The following is a 14,816-nucleotide window of genomic DNA, read 5'->3' on the forward strand; positions in this document are numbered from 1 at the left end:
AAAGAGAGTGAGGGAGTCAATGTTACGGAGGTCAGGAGGGAGGGAGTTCCAGAGCTGGGGAGCAGAGCGACTGAAGGCCCTGCTCCCCATAGTGACCAGACAGAGAGGTGGATGGAGGAGGAGGACCTGAGGGGACGGGTGGAGGTTGAGGGATGAAGGAGGTCTGAGAGGTGCGGGGGAGCTAGGTTATGGATGGCTTTGAATGTATATAGCAGAATTTTGAATTGGATTCTGGAAGTGACTGGGAGCCAGTGGAGCTGCTGAAGAACGGGTGATGTGGTGGAAGGAGGGAGTTCTGGTCATGATGCGGGCTGCCGAGTTCTGGAGAAGTTGGAGTTTATGGAGGGATTTGTGAGGAAGACCGAAGAGGAGAGTTGCAGTAGTCAATACGGGAAGTGATGAGGCTGTGGACAAGGATGGCGACCGAGTGAGTAGTGAGGGAGGGGCGAAGGCGGTTAATATTACGTAGATGGAAGTAGGCAGACCAGGTAATATTGTTTATGTGGGACTGGAAGGATAGTGAGGAGTCGCGGATGACACCCAGACTCTTGACCTGAGGGGAGGGGGAAACTAAGGAGTTGTCGACAGGAAGTGTAAAGCTGTGGATTTTGGATAGTAAAGATTTAGTGCCGACAAGTAACATTTCTGTTTTATCACTGTTTGAGAAAGTTTGATGTGAACCAGTCTTTGATTTCAGATGAACAATTGGTGAGGGAGGAAGGAGGGAGTGAAGAGGAGGGTTTGGAGGATACATAGAGCTGGGTGTCATCCGCGTAACAATGAAAATGGATGTCAAATTTACAGAAAATATTTCCCAGGGGAAGAAGGTAAGTGATGAAAAGAAGTGGACCGAGAACAGAGCCTTGGGGGACTCCGGTAGTGGCAGGGAAAGGACGGGAAGTGAAGGATTTGAGTTGGATAGACTTGAGTACGGCCAGAGAGATATGAGCAGAACCAATCAAGCGGGGTATGAGAAATGCCAAGGGAAGACGATCTATGGAGGAGGATGGTGTGAGAGATGGTATCGAAGGCCGAACTCAAGTCGAGGAGGATGAGGATTGAGCTGTCCAGCATCGGCAGCAGTGAGGAGGTTGTTCGTGATTTTTATGAGTGCAGGTTCTGTACTGTGGCCAGGGCGAAAACCAGACCGGAAGGGCTCGTAGAGGCTATTCAGGGTGAGGTGAGCATGGAGTGGAACAGATTATTTTTTTCCAGGATTTTTGAAAGAAAGGGAAGATTTCAGATGGGATGAAGATTATTGAAATAATTGGGATCAGTGCCGGGGTTTTTAAATATTGGAGTAATAGACGCAGTTTTAGCGGTGATCATATGGTCGCTGGTCCTGTCCCTGCGAAAAGGGAAGAGGAAATGTCCAAATATAGCCCAGTTCAAGTCTTCTTCCTGTCAGGGGCGGCGTTAGGCCCGGCTACTTGGGCTGAAGCCCCGGATCTTTCATGATAAGCCCCGGATCTAAATCGCGGAAGTAACATGCAGTACCAAAGTCACACAGAGAGGGCGCAGCTGGCAGTAGTTTGTAAAGTCCCATTTAGTCGTCACACACACAGGTGTGTGGTGAAATTTATTCTCCGATTTTGACCCATCCCCTGAGTTGCAGACACGCCGCGCTCGGGAACTATTTGGTGGTTTAACCCCCCAATCCAACCCCAATCCAATGCTGAGTGTCAAGCAGGGAGGCATTGGGTCCCATTTTTCTCAAAATCTTTGGTATGACCCGACCAGGAGTCGAACCCCTGATCTCCCGATCTCAGGGCAGACACTCTACCACTAGGCTACTTAGTCAGTATACAGTTTACCTGAGACTGAAGAGAAGCCCTTCAGCAGCTGGCTTCTGCAGTCTCTGTCTGAAACGCATGAGTGAAGATGGATATAAGGACGTTTTTTTAGACCAAAAGTACAACGACAGAACCCCAGCTCTGATGAGACTGGTGTTGACTCAGGTTTGTGAGTCTTATTTGAAAATATTTGTTGTGCTGCTGGTTTGCCTAAAGTTAGCTTACTATCAGGTAAAGTTGTTGGAGAAAGAAAGGGAATATTCACTATCATCTCACACTAAACACTAACAGGAACAATACTCTGCCCTGAATATGCTGAATATGTAGCTTCAGATTAAACATTATGTGGTACAAGACAAATATATATGATGTTGACTAGTGCGTGTCACGTGTGTGCGCGCGCGCGTGTGTGTGCGCGCGCGTGTGTGTTAAGCCCCGGATCTTCTTCAGTCCTAAATCCGCCCCTGCTTCCTGTTACGTTTGTTTATTTGTGACTAGATGGATCAGCTGCAGCTGGTGAAGCCGTACCTGAGGTCTGTTCAGAACCACAACAATAAATCTGTCAATGAAGCTCTCAACAACCTGCTGACGGAAGAGGAGGACTTCCAGGTCTGTAGTAGAAAATAAAACTCTTAACATCTTAGGTGTGTTCTTGCTGTGTCATGGTTCTAATTCCATGCTGTCATTCTTTTTAAAACACAGAAACAGTTTTGTTTACCTGTTTTGTCGCTACGTTTCGCCGGCGGTCAGCGTCAGCCTGAAGAAGCCTGCAGCCGCCGGCGAAACGTAGCGACAAAACAGGTAAACAAAACTGTTTCTGTGTTTTAAAAAGAACGACAGCATGGAATGAAACTCTAAAGCCTCCTTTCCGATGCACGTAAAAGTGGCACGTAATGTAATAACGGAGTTTTACCCACGAGCTTCCTCCCAACCGGAACGTTTCAGTCGTTTCGCATCTGAAACGTTCCACGCCATAACAAGCAAGGAGGAGAATGACTGCATGTATCCGAAAAGCTCTGTGGTTTATTTTCTGTTCCGTTTACATCGACTATGGAGGTTTCGCAGGAAATGACGTACATTTATCTGTGCGTAACTTTTATTTTGAAAGTTTCCAGATGTTTTACGCTGCTTTTGTGTCTGACTTCCTGTCTGGCCCATTCTAAACTGCGGAGTTTGACATCTTTGACAGAAAAAATCAACTTGAAACATAATGATAGCATCCCTTTGCTTCTGGGACGTTTCCAAAATTATACAATTTACTGCCGGTGGAGAGGAACCCGTGTACTATAACGGCGGCTAATTTATACAAAGTACATTTCATGACTAGGGTTGTCACGGTAACCAGTGTAGCGGTAAACCCCGATAAGAAAAAGTTGACAATAATAATAATAACAGTCTTGTTTTTTTAAAAAATATATATTTTCCCGGTGGATTACCGTGGCTGCGGTGTAGGCGCGGTGACCCTTACCAGCCACCGTATCATCTGCTGAAGTTGCCGGCGGCACATGCGCACTTTGTTGTTTACAACCAAAACTTTCTTGAAGCTAAAGCTGAAATAATGGCCAAAGGAGGAGACGGCAGCGCTCAGGACATTTATTATCCCTCAAAGAAGACAAAGTGGGAAGTACGGCATCTTTTGGATATCTGAAGAATGCCGAGGGACAGCTGATAGAAGGCGGCTATCCTGTTTGCAGCACGTGCAGAAAAAGTGTCTGTGAAAGGCAGCAACGCTTCAAATCTCATGACACATCTGCATGACCATCACCCACAACTCTACAGTCAACGCAAGGCAAGCTAACGTTAGCGCTTTAGCTAAAATGCGTGATCCGAGGATTTGGGTTGAGGGAGAATGCAACGAGTCGCTATATAAAGCAGCCGCAGCGCCGCTACCTGCATATAAACCGTGTCGCGGACACCGCCATGTTGAAATGACGCTATGCATTACGGGGCTCCCAGGGGCAGATAAGAGTTGGTCTCTCTCCGAGAATAATTATGAATTTAACAACGATTACTGCCTGATGACATTTTCCCACATCTGCAAAGCTCACTGGAAGGACACAAACCGAGGACGACATTTTCCTGATATAGGGTTTATTACTCAAGGGTAAAAAAGTATCTGATTAGAAGGCTACTTGAGTACTGAGTATCATCTGATCTAATATTTTTAAAATGATTACATCAAACAGACAAAATAAGTTATGGGCAAATATTGGTGTTTTAAAGACTAAAGGGGAAAAATGTAAACAAATAAACAACATAATTACAAAATAACACATTTTAGGCAAAATTTAGACACAAACTGAGGACGATATTTTCCTGATATAGGGTTTATGTAGTTGTCTGAAAATGTAACGCGTTAAAAAAATACCGCGATAATACCGAAAACCGTGATAATTTTGGTCACAATAACCGTGAGGTTACATTTGCACACCGTGACGACCCTACTCCTGACGCCCGGTGGAAAGGAGGGGTAACTCAAACTTGACCATGAAGTTATAGAATTGAGCTTTTTTCAAATTAGGGTGAAATTTTCAAGATGCAAGGTTTGCTTTCGTCGATTCTCCCTTTGAGCGTTGCAGCTCTGCTGATGTATTTTTATGAACGGTTCCAGTTGTTGCCTCAGGATTGAATCTGTGTTCGTCTGCAGGGACTGAGGGCCTCCATCGACGCTTACGACAACTTTGACATGATCGGCTTGGCTCAGAGGTTAGAAAAACACGAGCTGATTGAGTTCAGACGTATTGCTGCTTATCTTTATAAAAGAAACAACCGCTGGAGGCAGAGTGTGGAGCTCTGCAAGACGGACAAACTCTACAAGGTAAGGATCTTGAAATTTGATGATGCGTACACGTTTTGAAACGACTTTAAAGTTTCCTCCTCCTTCCAGGAGAGGGGGCTGTTTATATTTTTCTTTTTATCTTCTGATAAAGATTTGACTCTAATCTCAACTAGGAACTTCATCGCATTATGATTTTTTTTTCCCAGGATGCCATGCTGTACGCTGCAGAGTCTAAGGAAGCTGAGCTGGCAGAGACTCTGCTCCAGTGGTTCCTGGAGGAGGGCAGGAAGGAGTGCTTTGCTGCCTGCCTGTTCGCTTCCTATGACCTCCTGCATCCTGACGTGGTGCTGGAGCTGGCCTGGAGGCACAACATCATGGACTTTGCCATGCCATACTTCATCCAAGTCATGAGAGAGTACCTCACCAAGGTTAGCACTGAAGATCAGGATGAAGAGATCATCCTTACAAACTTTCCTTGATGAGTTAGCGGTGAAGGAGCACGTTCTACCGGTCTGTATGAACTACTCACCTGAAAACATGTGCAGTCATCTCTTTGGGTTCTTTTCCAGGTTGATGGGTTTGCAGTGAAGGTGACGGTCTCTGGCCCTCTTTATTATTATTATTATTGTTCTGTTTGTTTTTGTTGTAACACGTCTCAGGTTTCTGATGTAGGAACCTAGCATGGACTGTAGACTGAAAACAACCTAACTAGCTCTGGTCCTGGAGAACTGTAGTCTTAGTGAGCAGGCTTTGTTCCAGTTTGTTATTAAATTAAAGTGCATCTGCAGGAAAGTGATCGAAAAAGGCCGTTTTCTAGCTCGTTTTCTGTTTCGGTGTAGGTTTTCAGCACTTAGGTGAATTAAAAAATGATAAAAACCAACTCAGATTCTTGCAAATGACTAAATGTGGAAACATTTTGTGATCTGAAATCACATTAGAGGCTGTAGATTAAACATTTTTTTTATGGAGAACAATAGAATAATTATTATTTGTGCTCCTACATGATGAAAACAACAGTTTACATAAAGATTCTTCTTTAAGTGAACTTTTTCTGCTTTATACTGAGGTTGGATCCAAAGCCTGTTCAGTATTTATTTTTCTTCATGACCATATTTAGCTTATCTTGGTCTAACACCCCCCCCCCCCCCCCCCTTAACTCCGTTGTCATGGGACTGCATTTGAACGTAAGGTGGTATTTTTAAGGTCTACTAGATGAAGTGAAACAGGTTGAAGCTGGGGTCTGTAGCATGATGTCATCAACGAGAGGAGGAGGAGGAGGAGATTTTTAAATTGGGACTAAAGCTCCCACCCCCTCCTGGAAGGAGCTGAAAGCCACGCCTTGTGGTGCTAACGGGCGAGTAATGTTTTTGGTATGTTCCTGCTCAGACACCTGATTCTATCTGGTTTCGCGGGAGTTGCTGATCACTTGTTTGAAACAATTCTGCAGTTTTGAAGCAGGGAATCGTCTTAAACCGACAGGAGTCAGGCAGCTTTGAGGCTATCATCTACCCACTAATGCCTCAACGGGCTAAAGCAAAAGTGTTTAGCACAAGGTTGACCGCCACGCTAATTACCTGTACACTGAAGATCAATCCCTATTCGTCCCCCCCCCCGTACCCCCCCCCCCGTAGTCCGAACACACAAGCTCAACCCCCCCAGGGGGGGGGGCTGGGAGGAGCTGGAGTCAGACGAGATGGCTCCCATGAACCACGACACGCCTCCTCCCCAGTTGGCTTGACGTTTACAGACTGATATAATTTATTTAGAAGTCACGTTAGCATTCAAGCTAGGTTGATGTGCTAATCTGTCTGAGGCATCCGCGTCAGCCCGTGGTGCATGCTGGGAACTGGGGTGCGTTCTCGTTGATTGATGGCTCCATCTTTTGGATACACAGTTCTGTTGGTCATTGCTCGAGGCTCTTGTAGGTGATTGTTTTTTTGTTGAGGCCAGGGGAGGGACTCGGAGGAAAGTTAGAGATGATCTCCTTTACATCACAGTCGGGGTTCTCCAGGAGGAACGAACCTCTCTAGACTAGTTGGATAAATCTCTGTTATAAACTTCTGGTCAACAAACTCTGGTTGGGTTAACTCGGAGCTGCAAAAACTAAAACTGAGTCTCTTTTATCAGGAGATGTTTTTACATTTATTTCCTAGAAACATGCATTTCAGAAATGATTTTCAGTTATTATTATGATAGATGATTTCCGATGTCTAGACCCCTCCGAACCCACCCCACACTTTTTAAAATCGGATCTTTTTTATGTATTTAAAAAGTTTTTATTGTTTTTCACCGAACCAAATCCCAAACCGCGGTTTAAACCGCTTCCACTTGCATCAGAAACCTTTTTAGACTCTGCTGAACTCGCAGTTGGAGCACAACGCCTGATTGTTTTGCACTTAGTAATTAGGAGAAACGGTGCTGCGGACAACTCACTCGAATGGCTGATGAGGGCGAGCTAATGCTGTGAACGTCTGACATGCAGCCTGGTTTTTAAGTTGGTCAGAATGTAAAAGCGTAGGTTGATCCCTGCTTATAGATGCATGAGAGCGTTTAACGGGACGAGGCTGAGTGGAGATGTTAGCATAAGGGCATGGACCGTGCAGCTGCTTCTTACTTAATATGTAGTGTTTCTTTAACCTTGTTGCTGTTGTAATGCTGCATTTAAAGGGTCAGTTCAAACACTGCTCATGTACTTCTGATGTTGCCACACTTTAAATGGACCTTTTTGGGAGATTTCCAATCAAAAATCTTTTTTTTTTTTTGTGATTCTTGACTTGATTTTGTTTTAAATCAGAAGCTACCTTCTGCTGAGTGTTAAAGGGGCGTTATGGAGGTTTGACAGCCAGAACATGTATAGAAATAATAAATGTCTTCTTCATACATTCTCCTGCAATGCCCTGGTCCTGTAGAATGAGCCCTGGCATTTTTACTGTGATTGCCTGTTTTTCTGTAAAATCACAGAAAAAGAGAGATGCTCGGGTCGAGCAGGCTGCTTCATGCGCGTTCACGCTCAGGCATCGCCCGTAGCATTTGCTATCCGTAGCTTTAGCAGCAGAGAGAGAGGCAGTGCCACTTTGTCGCTGTTCCTAACGCCTAGTGACAAAGCTAGCTACATTTCTGAGGACCCTTAGCTACTTTCTGTAGAACTTTCTTCTAGATATTTCCTGCTAATTAGCAACAAAACAGCCATTTTCACTCCGAACCGTTCTTTGGTTTGATGTTGTTTCAGCTGTCATCAAGGATATAAAAGTTACAGATACTGTGAATGTTACTAGAGCGTAGCTCACCTTGTAAGATGTCTGACTCTCATGCAGAAGACCTGGGTTTGATTCTGGATGTGAACATAGTTTATTTAGAGTTTATTTTTTACATTAATGGTATATTTTTTTACAGTAAGATGCCCAAATTTTTATTTGAGACTCGCCGAACGGCATTGAATTCACAGATAAAAAAGATGTGGGTTCAACTTTCATTTTGGAACAATTTTTCAAGCAAGGGAAGGGAATGATCTGAGCATGCAGGAGGACTGACCCATCATAAACCTTTGTCGGCTGTGCTGAAGAGAAAGCTACAGAACTAAATTATTTAATTAATTAGCTGCGCGTTCTCCTGCCCTCTGTCCTCCGGGCCACACACACACACACACACACACCACACACCACACACACACACACACACACACACACACACACACACACAGGACTGTCTCAGCTGTTATTTTCGTTAAGGAGTGTGCACGTACACCATGCGCACCTCGTGCACGAGCCTACTATTGAAGCTGCCGTTACGCTTTTGGCCTGAGGGGGCGATCACGAGCATAAAAATTCAAAACTCCGTAAAGTCCCTTTAAACTAATAAAAACACGACAACAGTCGTCAGTGACTTATTTAATCTCTAAAGACCAAAGCTGATCCCGACTGTGGAAACATCCTCATTTTGATGGACTGACCCTTTAATTGGACTCCTCACCGGACCTGCATGTCACCTTCTCTTTGGTAGCTAGCTGCACCGTTGAGTCAAGTTTGTTTTAGGATTCAGGTGTGACAAATATAATTAATGTCTCCTTTAATAACTCTGGAAACGCTTTAGGATTTCTTAATACCTCAAGAAAAACGGTCAATTTCTGTAGGATGTCCGCCGTCTGTGAACTTCAAGTCTGGTTTCTGGTTTTCTCTTCAGGTGGACAAACTGGAGGAATCAGACAGCAAAAGAAAAACTGATGACGATGTGAAAGAACCTCAGCCGATAGTTTTTGGTAAGTTTACAGAGTTTTCATCCTGTCAGAATTAAACATTTCTGTTAGCCCTAAAATAAATATGAACTCAATCTACTGATTAGATGGAGATGAAGTTTGGATGTAAGGGTGTGAGTGTGAGCTTGTTTATTTGGCTTTTAGCTAAATCAGCTGTCAGGTTTTTAGTTTTAGGTAAAAAAAAAAAAAGTTTTTTCTTTAAAAATAAGATCGAATGATAAAATGCTGGATTTTATGACAACAGTAACCCCAACCCTTGTCATTGATTTGTAAAAATAATATTTTTGCCTTTATTTGAAAGCAGCAGCAGGAAATTATGTCTTGCTTTTATTGTAATTTATTTATTTTCGTCACATGTTAGAAGAAAAGTAGACAGAAATATTTGTTCTCCACTCCATAAAAAGTAGAAATGCCATTTATGCACTTTGCAAAGGAAATTTTACGGGTCTGGTTGATAAAATAGAGTTAATTACAAATGCAAACGGCATGAAAATAAAATGGAATTGTTGAAATTATTTATTTCAAACTTTTATTTTTAAAAATGTTAACTTGTAAAATAAAAACGTTTTGACTCCTTTATGCATTTTTATTTAGGCAGTTTGTGTAAATATTTTATAATTGCAGAGTTTCAGCTTCTTTACTTAAAGAGCAAGTCACCCCCAAATAAACTTTTTTTTGCTGATAAACTATATAAACGTGTGTCTAATCGTGCTGCAGACACGTGTAGCCAATAGTTTTGCACTTTAGTGCATTTTAGTTAAAATTTAAATATTCTGCCTAAAACTGGCAGTGTTGTGCCGTTGTCAGGTAAAAACTCTGCACTGTATTTTAATTTAAATCTGCCACCGCTATTGGCTAAGAGGTATGCTATGATGTAAACTGGTACATTATGATGTCACGATGCTGTCGTGAGCCTGTGTGTAGCAGCTCCGCCTTCTCGGTTTGCCAGGCAACAGCATTTGTAGCATTTTTCAAACATGAAGTGGGAGTGGAGTTAGACTCTGGTAGAGGGTGACTTGCTCTTTAAAGAGCAAGTCACACCTTACAAGAAGCGTACTCCACTCCCACTTCCTGTTTGAAAAATGTAACAAATGCTGTTGCCTAGCAGGCCGAGAGGGTGGAGCCACTAACAAATACACACACTCACGACATTGTGACATCATAATGTACCAGTTTACATCATAGCATACCTCTTAGCCAATAGCGGTGGCAGATTTAAATTAAAATACAGTGCAGAGTTTTTACCTGACAACGGCACAACACTGCCAGTTTTAGGCAGAAAATTTAAATTTTAACTAAAATGCACTAAAGTGCAAAACTATTGGCTACACGTGTCTGCAGCACGATTAGACACACGTTTATATAGTTTATCAGCAAAAAAAAGTTTATTTGGGGGTGACTTGCTCTTTAAATCAATATTAATCTAAAACAAAATTCTTGTAGAAACTTTTCCTCTTTTTATATCTGACTATATAATGTTGAACTAATCTGTGTGTGTGTGTGTGTGTGTGTGTGTGTGTGTGTGTGTGTGTGTGTGTGTGTGTGTGTGTGTGTGTGTGTGTGTGTGTGTGTGTGTGTGTGTGTGTGTGTGTGTGTGTGTGTTTTAGCAGGCCAGCAGCTGATGCTAACCGGCGCTGCCTCTCCTGTTGCCCCCGTCACCCCTCAGCCACCCTACCCAGGCTACAGCTACCCGCCGGCTGCTGCAGGTTACCCCACCCCGCCCGGATATGGCTTCAATATGTAGAGTGCAAACTCCTCCCCCTTTTCCCTCCGACTCCCGTGTTTTTTCCCCTCCCTGTGCTGCTCTGGGTCCTGGCAAGTGGAGCGGAGATCATCATCTCCTAACAAGACCCTGATGGTTTTCACTGAAACTACAGCAGAAACCTTCATGTCACGCTTCACCACACCCTGATGACACGGTGGCACCAGAGAGATGAGTGAGACTGGTGGTGGCACCGAGGCAATTTGAAACCCCGCCCCTCACCTAAAACAGCATGAAGGGGCCTCAGCTGCTGGAGAAGACGTCTAGTCCCACCAAACCACTCGACCTTCTGGTTATTCCATGTAGATTTAGCCCCCCAGCTCGTTTTGTGTCATGACCTCTCAGCACTGATAAAAGAGACTTACCTGATGAGGAAAGGAGGAAGAGCGTTTGTCTCTTCCTGCTAAAGCACTGTTGCGGCCCTTACATGGGGGCAGCTTGTTTGTTCACATTTAAACCCACGACTGTCTCATGCTCTGGTAAAAATGACAGTTTCTGTGCAATAGTTTGATTTGTTCTTTCACAAAGCGGTTTGAGTGTTTGCTGTTCAGACTAAAGACATTTGCTGTGAAAGGTTTCCATCTGGGTGTGCACGCACGCACGCACGCACACACACACACACACACACTGCACCAGGAGATCCTCGCTGCTGCAGCTGCAAACCTTCAAGAGTCGATCGACCTTTCAAGAATCTGCTGGAGTTTCAGGATGGGTGTGACAGAAAGAGGAAAGAATAGTCTGTGCATGTGTCGCCAAATAATAATACTGCTGCCAGGAGCACAAAGTCTCATTACAGATGCTGCGTCGTAAACAAAGTGATGTACGACGACACTTTTCCACCCAACAAACGGGAACAAAAAAAAAGGGTTGAAGCTTCAGATTTCAATGAGATAAAAAAAAACATCCTGGTGCCACCTAAATACAATTTTATTGTACTTAACAGTGTATAATTTAAAATACGATGAAGTACCTAACAAAAGTATAATAGTGTTGTCGATGAAGTGTTAGTCCAGAAGTATAATGATTTTTGTAAGAAAAGAAAAGTGAAAAAATAAAAATCAGCTGAATAAACAGAAAAGTCATGAGGAAAACCTGCTGTGTCCTTTTATCAAGTTTCATCTTTTTGTGATAAACTAAATCTGACTTCAGGTCACTGTGAAGGGTCAGTGGATGATTATCGTTTGAAAGTTGAGCCTAGGATGTATTTTACACCTTTTTCTGCCACACGCGTTTCCTCCCCCCTCCTTGTTGGATCCAGACGGGCGTTTTGGTGACCAGGCTGTCTGGACATGATGGATGCTGCCTGATTCCCTGGGGAGGGTGTGGTCGGATGTGTGGAGCGTTTGCATCTCTGGGAGAATTACATTTCCGCCTCGCCTTGTTGTTTTATCCCCGCGACAAGCTCCTTTCATAATTCTTAAATCAGTGGTTTTTATAACTAGGATATCATCGGGGAGGATCTACAAGGGTGGCATAAGGTGGCAGTTGCCACCCTGAAAAAGCCTTGCCACCCCTGCTGCCACCCCAGCTGGCAGCTATGAATTAAAGGTGTAGCGTAGACAATCTACATACTAGAATTTTACGTTGTTGCTATTCAGCTCTGTTAAATCCTGGAAAAGATCAAACAATTTGTCTTATGGACCTATATTTACATGGATATCCACGGATAAGTTCATACACCAGCTGGCTTGGTCTATATTTAATCCAAAGATTAATATTTAAGAGATTTAAATTAATAGCAAAAGTTTATTAAATCAGAAGACTTGAAGAAATCTTTGCTCGATCAATGACCAAATGTACACCACTCTGTGTTTCATTTCAAAGAAGAGTCAGGTTTAAAAAGTTAAGAATTTATTACCAACAATTTAAAGATGACAATTTATAAAACTTTGATATTAAAAGCAACCTGTGTCTGGATGAGGACTAAAATGAAATGCGTGTGTTGGATGTGGGAGTGGAATCTCAGAAGGTTTCTTTCAGAGAGAGAAACGCATTCTGGGTGAAAGAGTTTGTTTTGCAGCTAACTATGTTGTTTCTTAGAGGGAACAGCATACGGACGTAATCTGTGTTCTACCTCACCGTTCAGACGACCCTCTGTGTGGATCCGGAGGTCAAGGGAGGATGTTGTCAGCCTCTGGGTACTCGGTCCGGTAGGGAAGACCCGAGTGGTACAGACTCAGGTCCAAGAGTTGCCGCAGACACACAGGTGTTGAGTTTGCGTCTTAAATTAACTCTGAAGGAGTTTTGCGTCAGCTGGTTGCAGTTGGCGTTTATTCGGAGTGATTCTATCAGCGTGACAGAACAGCTTAGTGGAGGCTTCGAGCGGCCGACCCTGTCCTCTGGGTCTCTCGCGCCACGGAGAGATTTTGGTTGTTTCAGAACTGTCAGCTTGAACTGAGGAGTTTGGTTTTATTAAACCTCAGGACACGCCCCCTCAGAAATAGAAAGCTTTGGTTATGGAGCAAAGACGTGAGGTGCAGTTAACTAACCTGATGTCTGTCCCCTGCATGGTGTGTATAAGTGTGCATGACCTTCTTTACACTGTTAAACATTACTGATTATCATCAATAATAATTGTTATCAGCCAAAGAATAATAATTCATTTCAGTAATTAAATACATTTATAATGAACCATGATGATTATTTATGATGATCATTTATGAACCTTGTAATAACCAGTGAAAAGAGTTTATTAAAAATTTTTATTTTAAATCTTGAAGTGTCCTTCATCTTGGGATGGAACAGCAGACAGATAAAAGGCAGTCAGATTAAAGATGGTTTAGCAGACTTTATGTCTCCTGTGACGGATCATCTGTAAATAGAAGTGCAGCCAGGACAGCGTGACCTAGCTGGGGAAGTGTGACCTTTGGGTCACAAATGAGGCCGTTCATGTCGCTACAAAGAAAAATCAAAGTTTTTCAACTCTCAGGCTCATAAAGACCTATTTGCAGTCTGCTTTGACAGAGAAAAGCTAGCCTGTACTCAGCATTGAATCAAAACAGGCCAAATCTTTGGATCTTGATGAATGTGTGAACTGTTTTGCTGAGCAACATGGAAACTGCCACAGTCAGCTGTTGTAGGAAGGACAATTTTATTGTTTTACTTTCGTGATGAGCCTTTAAGCTGATTAAATGAGGACCCAAAACAAATACAATTCAATTCAATCCAAAAATACTTTATTAATCCCAGAGGGAAACTGATTGCTGTAGTAGCTCAGAATAATAATAATAATCAAGTCATCAAAGAGTTGTTGTATATTACAATGGCTGTTGGCAGGAAGGATCTCCAGTAGCGGTCAGTGTTGCAGCCAAACTGAAGAAGCCTCTGACTGAAGACACTCTTCCGTTGTCGGACAGTCTTGTGAAGAGAATGCTCAGGGTTGTCCATCATTTTCTTGATTCTCTGGAGAATTCTTCTTTGCATTATCTCCTCCAGCGGTTCCACAGTCGTCCCCAGAACAGAACCAGCCTTTGTTATTAGGCTGTTGAGCCTTTTCAGGTCCCTGCTTCTGATGCTGCTACCCCAACAGACGATGGCTGAAGAGATTACACTCTCAACAACAGACTTGTAGAAGATCTGCAGCATCTTGCTACAGACACTGAAGGACCTAAGCGTCCTCAAGAAGTGCAGTCTGCTGTGTCCCTTCTTGTAAACGGCTTCGCTGTTCTTTCTCCAGTCGAGTCTGTTGTCCAGGTGAACTCCAAGGTGTTTGTATTCCTCAACCACCTCCACTTCTTCTCCCATGATGGAAACAGTGTTTGACTCCACCCTGTTTCTTCTGAAGTCTAAAATCATCTCCTTTGTTTTGTTCACGTTCAAGGTCAGATGATTGTTTCCACACCATGCCACAAAGCGCTCCGCCAGCTCTCTGTACTCAGCTTCCTGTCCATCTCTGATACACCCGACAACTGCAGAGTCATCTGAGTATTTCTGTAGATGACAGGTCTCTGATTTGTACTGGAAGTCTGAGGTGTACAGGGTGAAAAGGAATGGTGAGAGTACAATATCTCGTTGCAGTATATTGCAGTGGAAATATATATATACATATATATATATATATATATATATATATATATATATATATATATATGTATATATATATATATATATATATATATATATATATATGTATATATATATATATATATATATATATATATATATATATACATATACATATACATATACATATATATATATATATATATATATATATATATATATATATAT

The 14,816-nt window shown here is 42.8% G+C and overlaps 1 protein-coding gene across 6 annotated transcripts in view; it reads left to right on the forward strand.

The window, feature by feature from the left end:
- Positions 1-10,795, forward strand: part of cltcl1 (clathrin, heavy chain-like 1) — a 41,346-nt gene extending 30,551 nt beyond the window's left edge. The window contains exons 27-32 of one of the 6 annotated variants that reach the window (XM_015973135.3): positions 2,292-2,402; positions 4,441-4,611; positions 4,779-5,000; positions 5,142-5,168; positions 8,752-8,827; positions 10,432-10,795. In XM_015973135.3, the coding sequence (XP_015828621.3) occupies positions 2,292-2,402; positions 4,441-4,611; positions 4,779-5,000; positions 5,142-5,168; positions 8,752-8,827; positions 10,432-10,568 (744 nt within the window). In that variant the 3' untranslated portion in view covers positions 10,569-10,795. The remainder of the gene's footprint in view (positions 1-2,291; positions 2,403-4,440; positions 4,612-4,778; positions 5,001-5,141; positions 5,169-8,751; positions 8,828-10,431) is intronic. The other 5 variants (XM_054731629.2, XM_054731630.2, XM_054731631.2 and 2 more) reach the window with 5 other exon arrangements.
- The last annotated feature ends 4,021 nt before the right edge of the window (positions 10,796-14,816 follow it).

This window comes from Nothobranchius furzeri, chromosome 17 (genome assembly GCF_043380555.1).
Source record: "Nothobranchius furzeri strain GRZ-AD chromosome 17, NfurGRZ-RIMD1, whole genome shotgun sequence".
Lineage (NCBI taxonomy): Eukaryota > Metazoa > Chordata > Actinopteri > Cyprinodontiformes > Nothobranchiidae > Nothobranchius > Nothobranchius furzeri.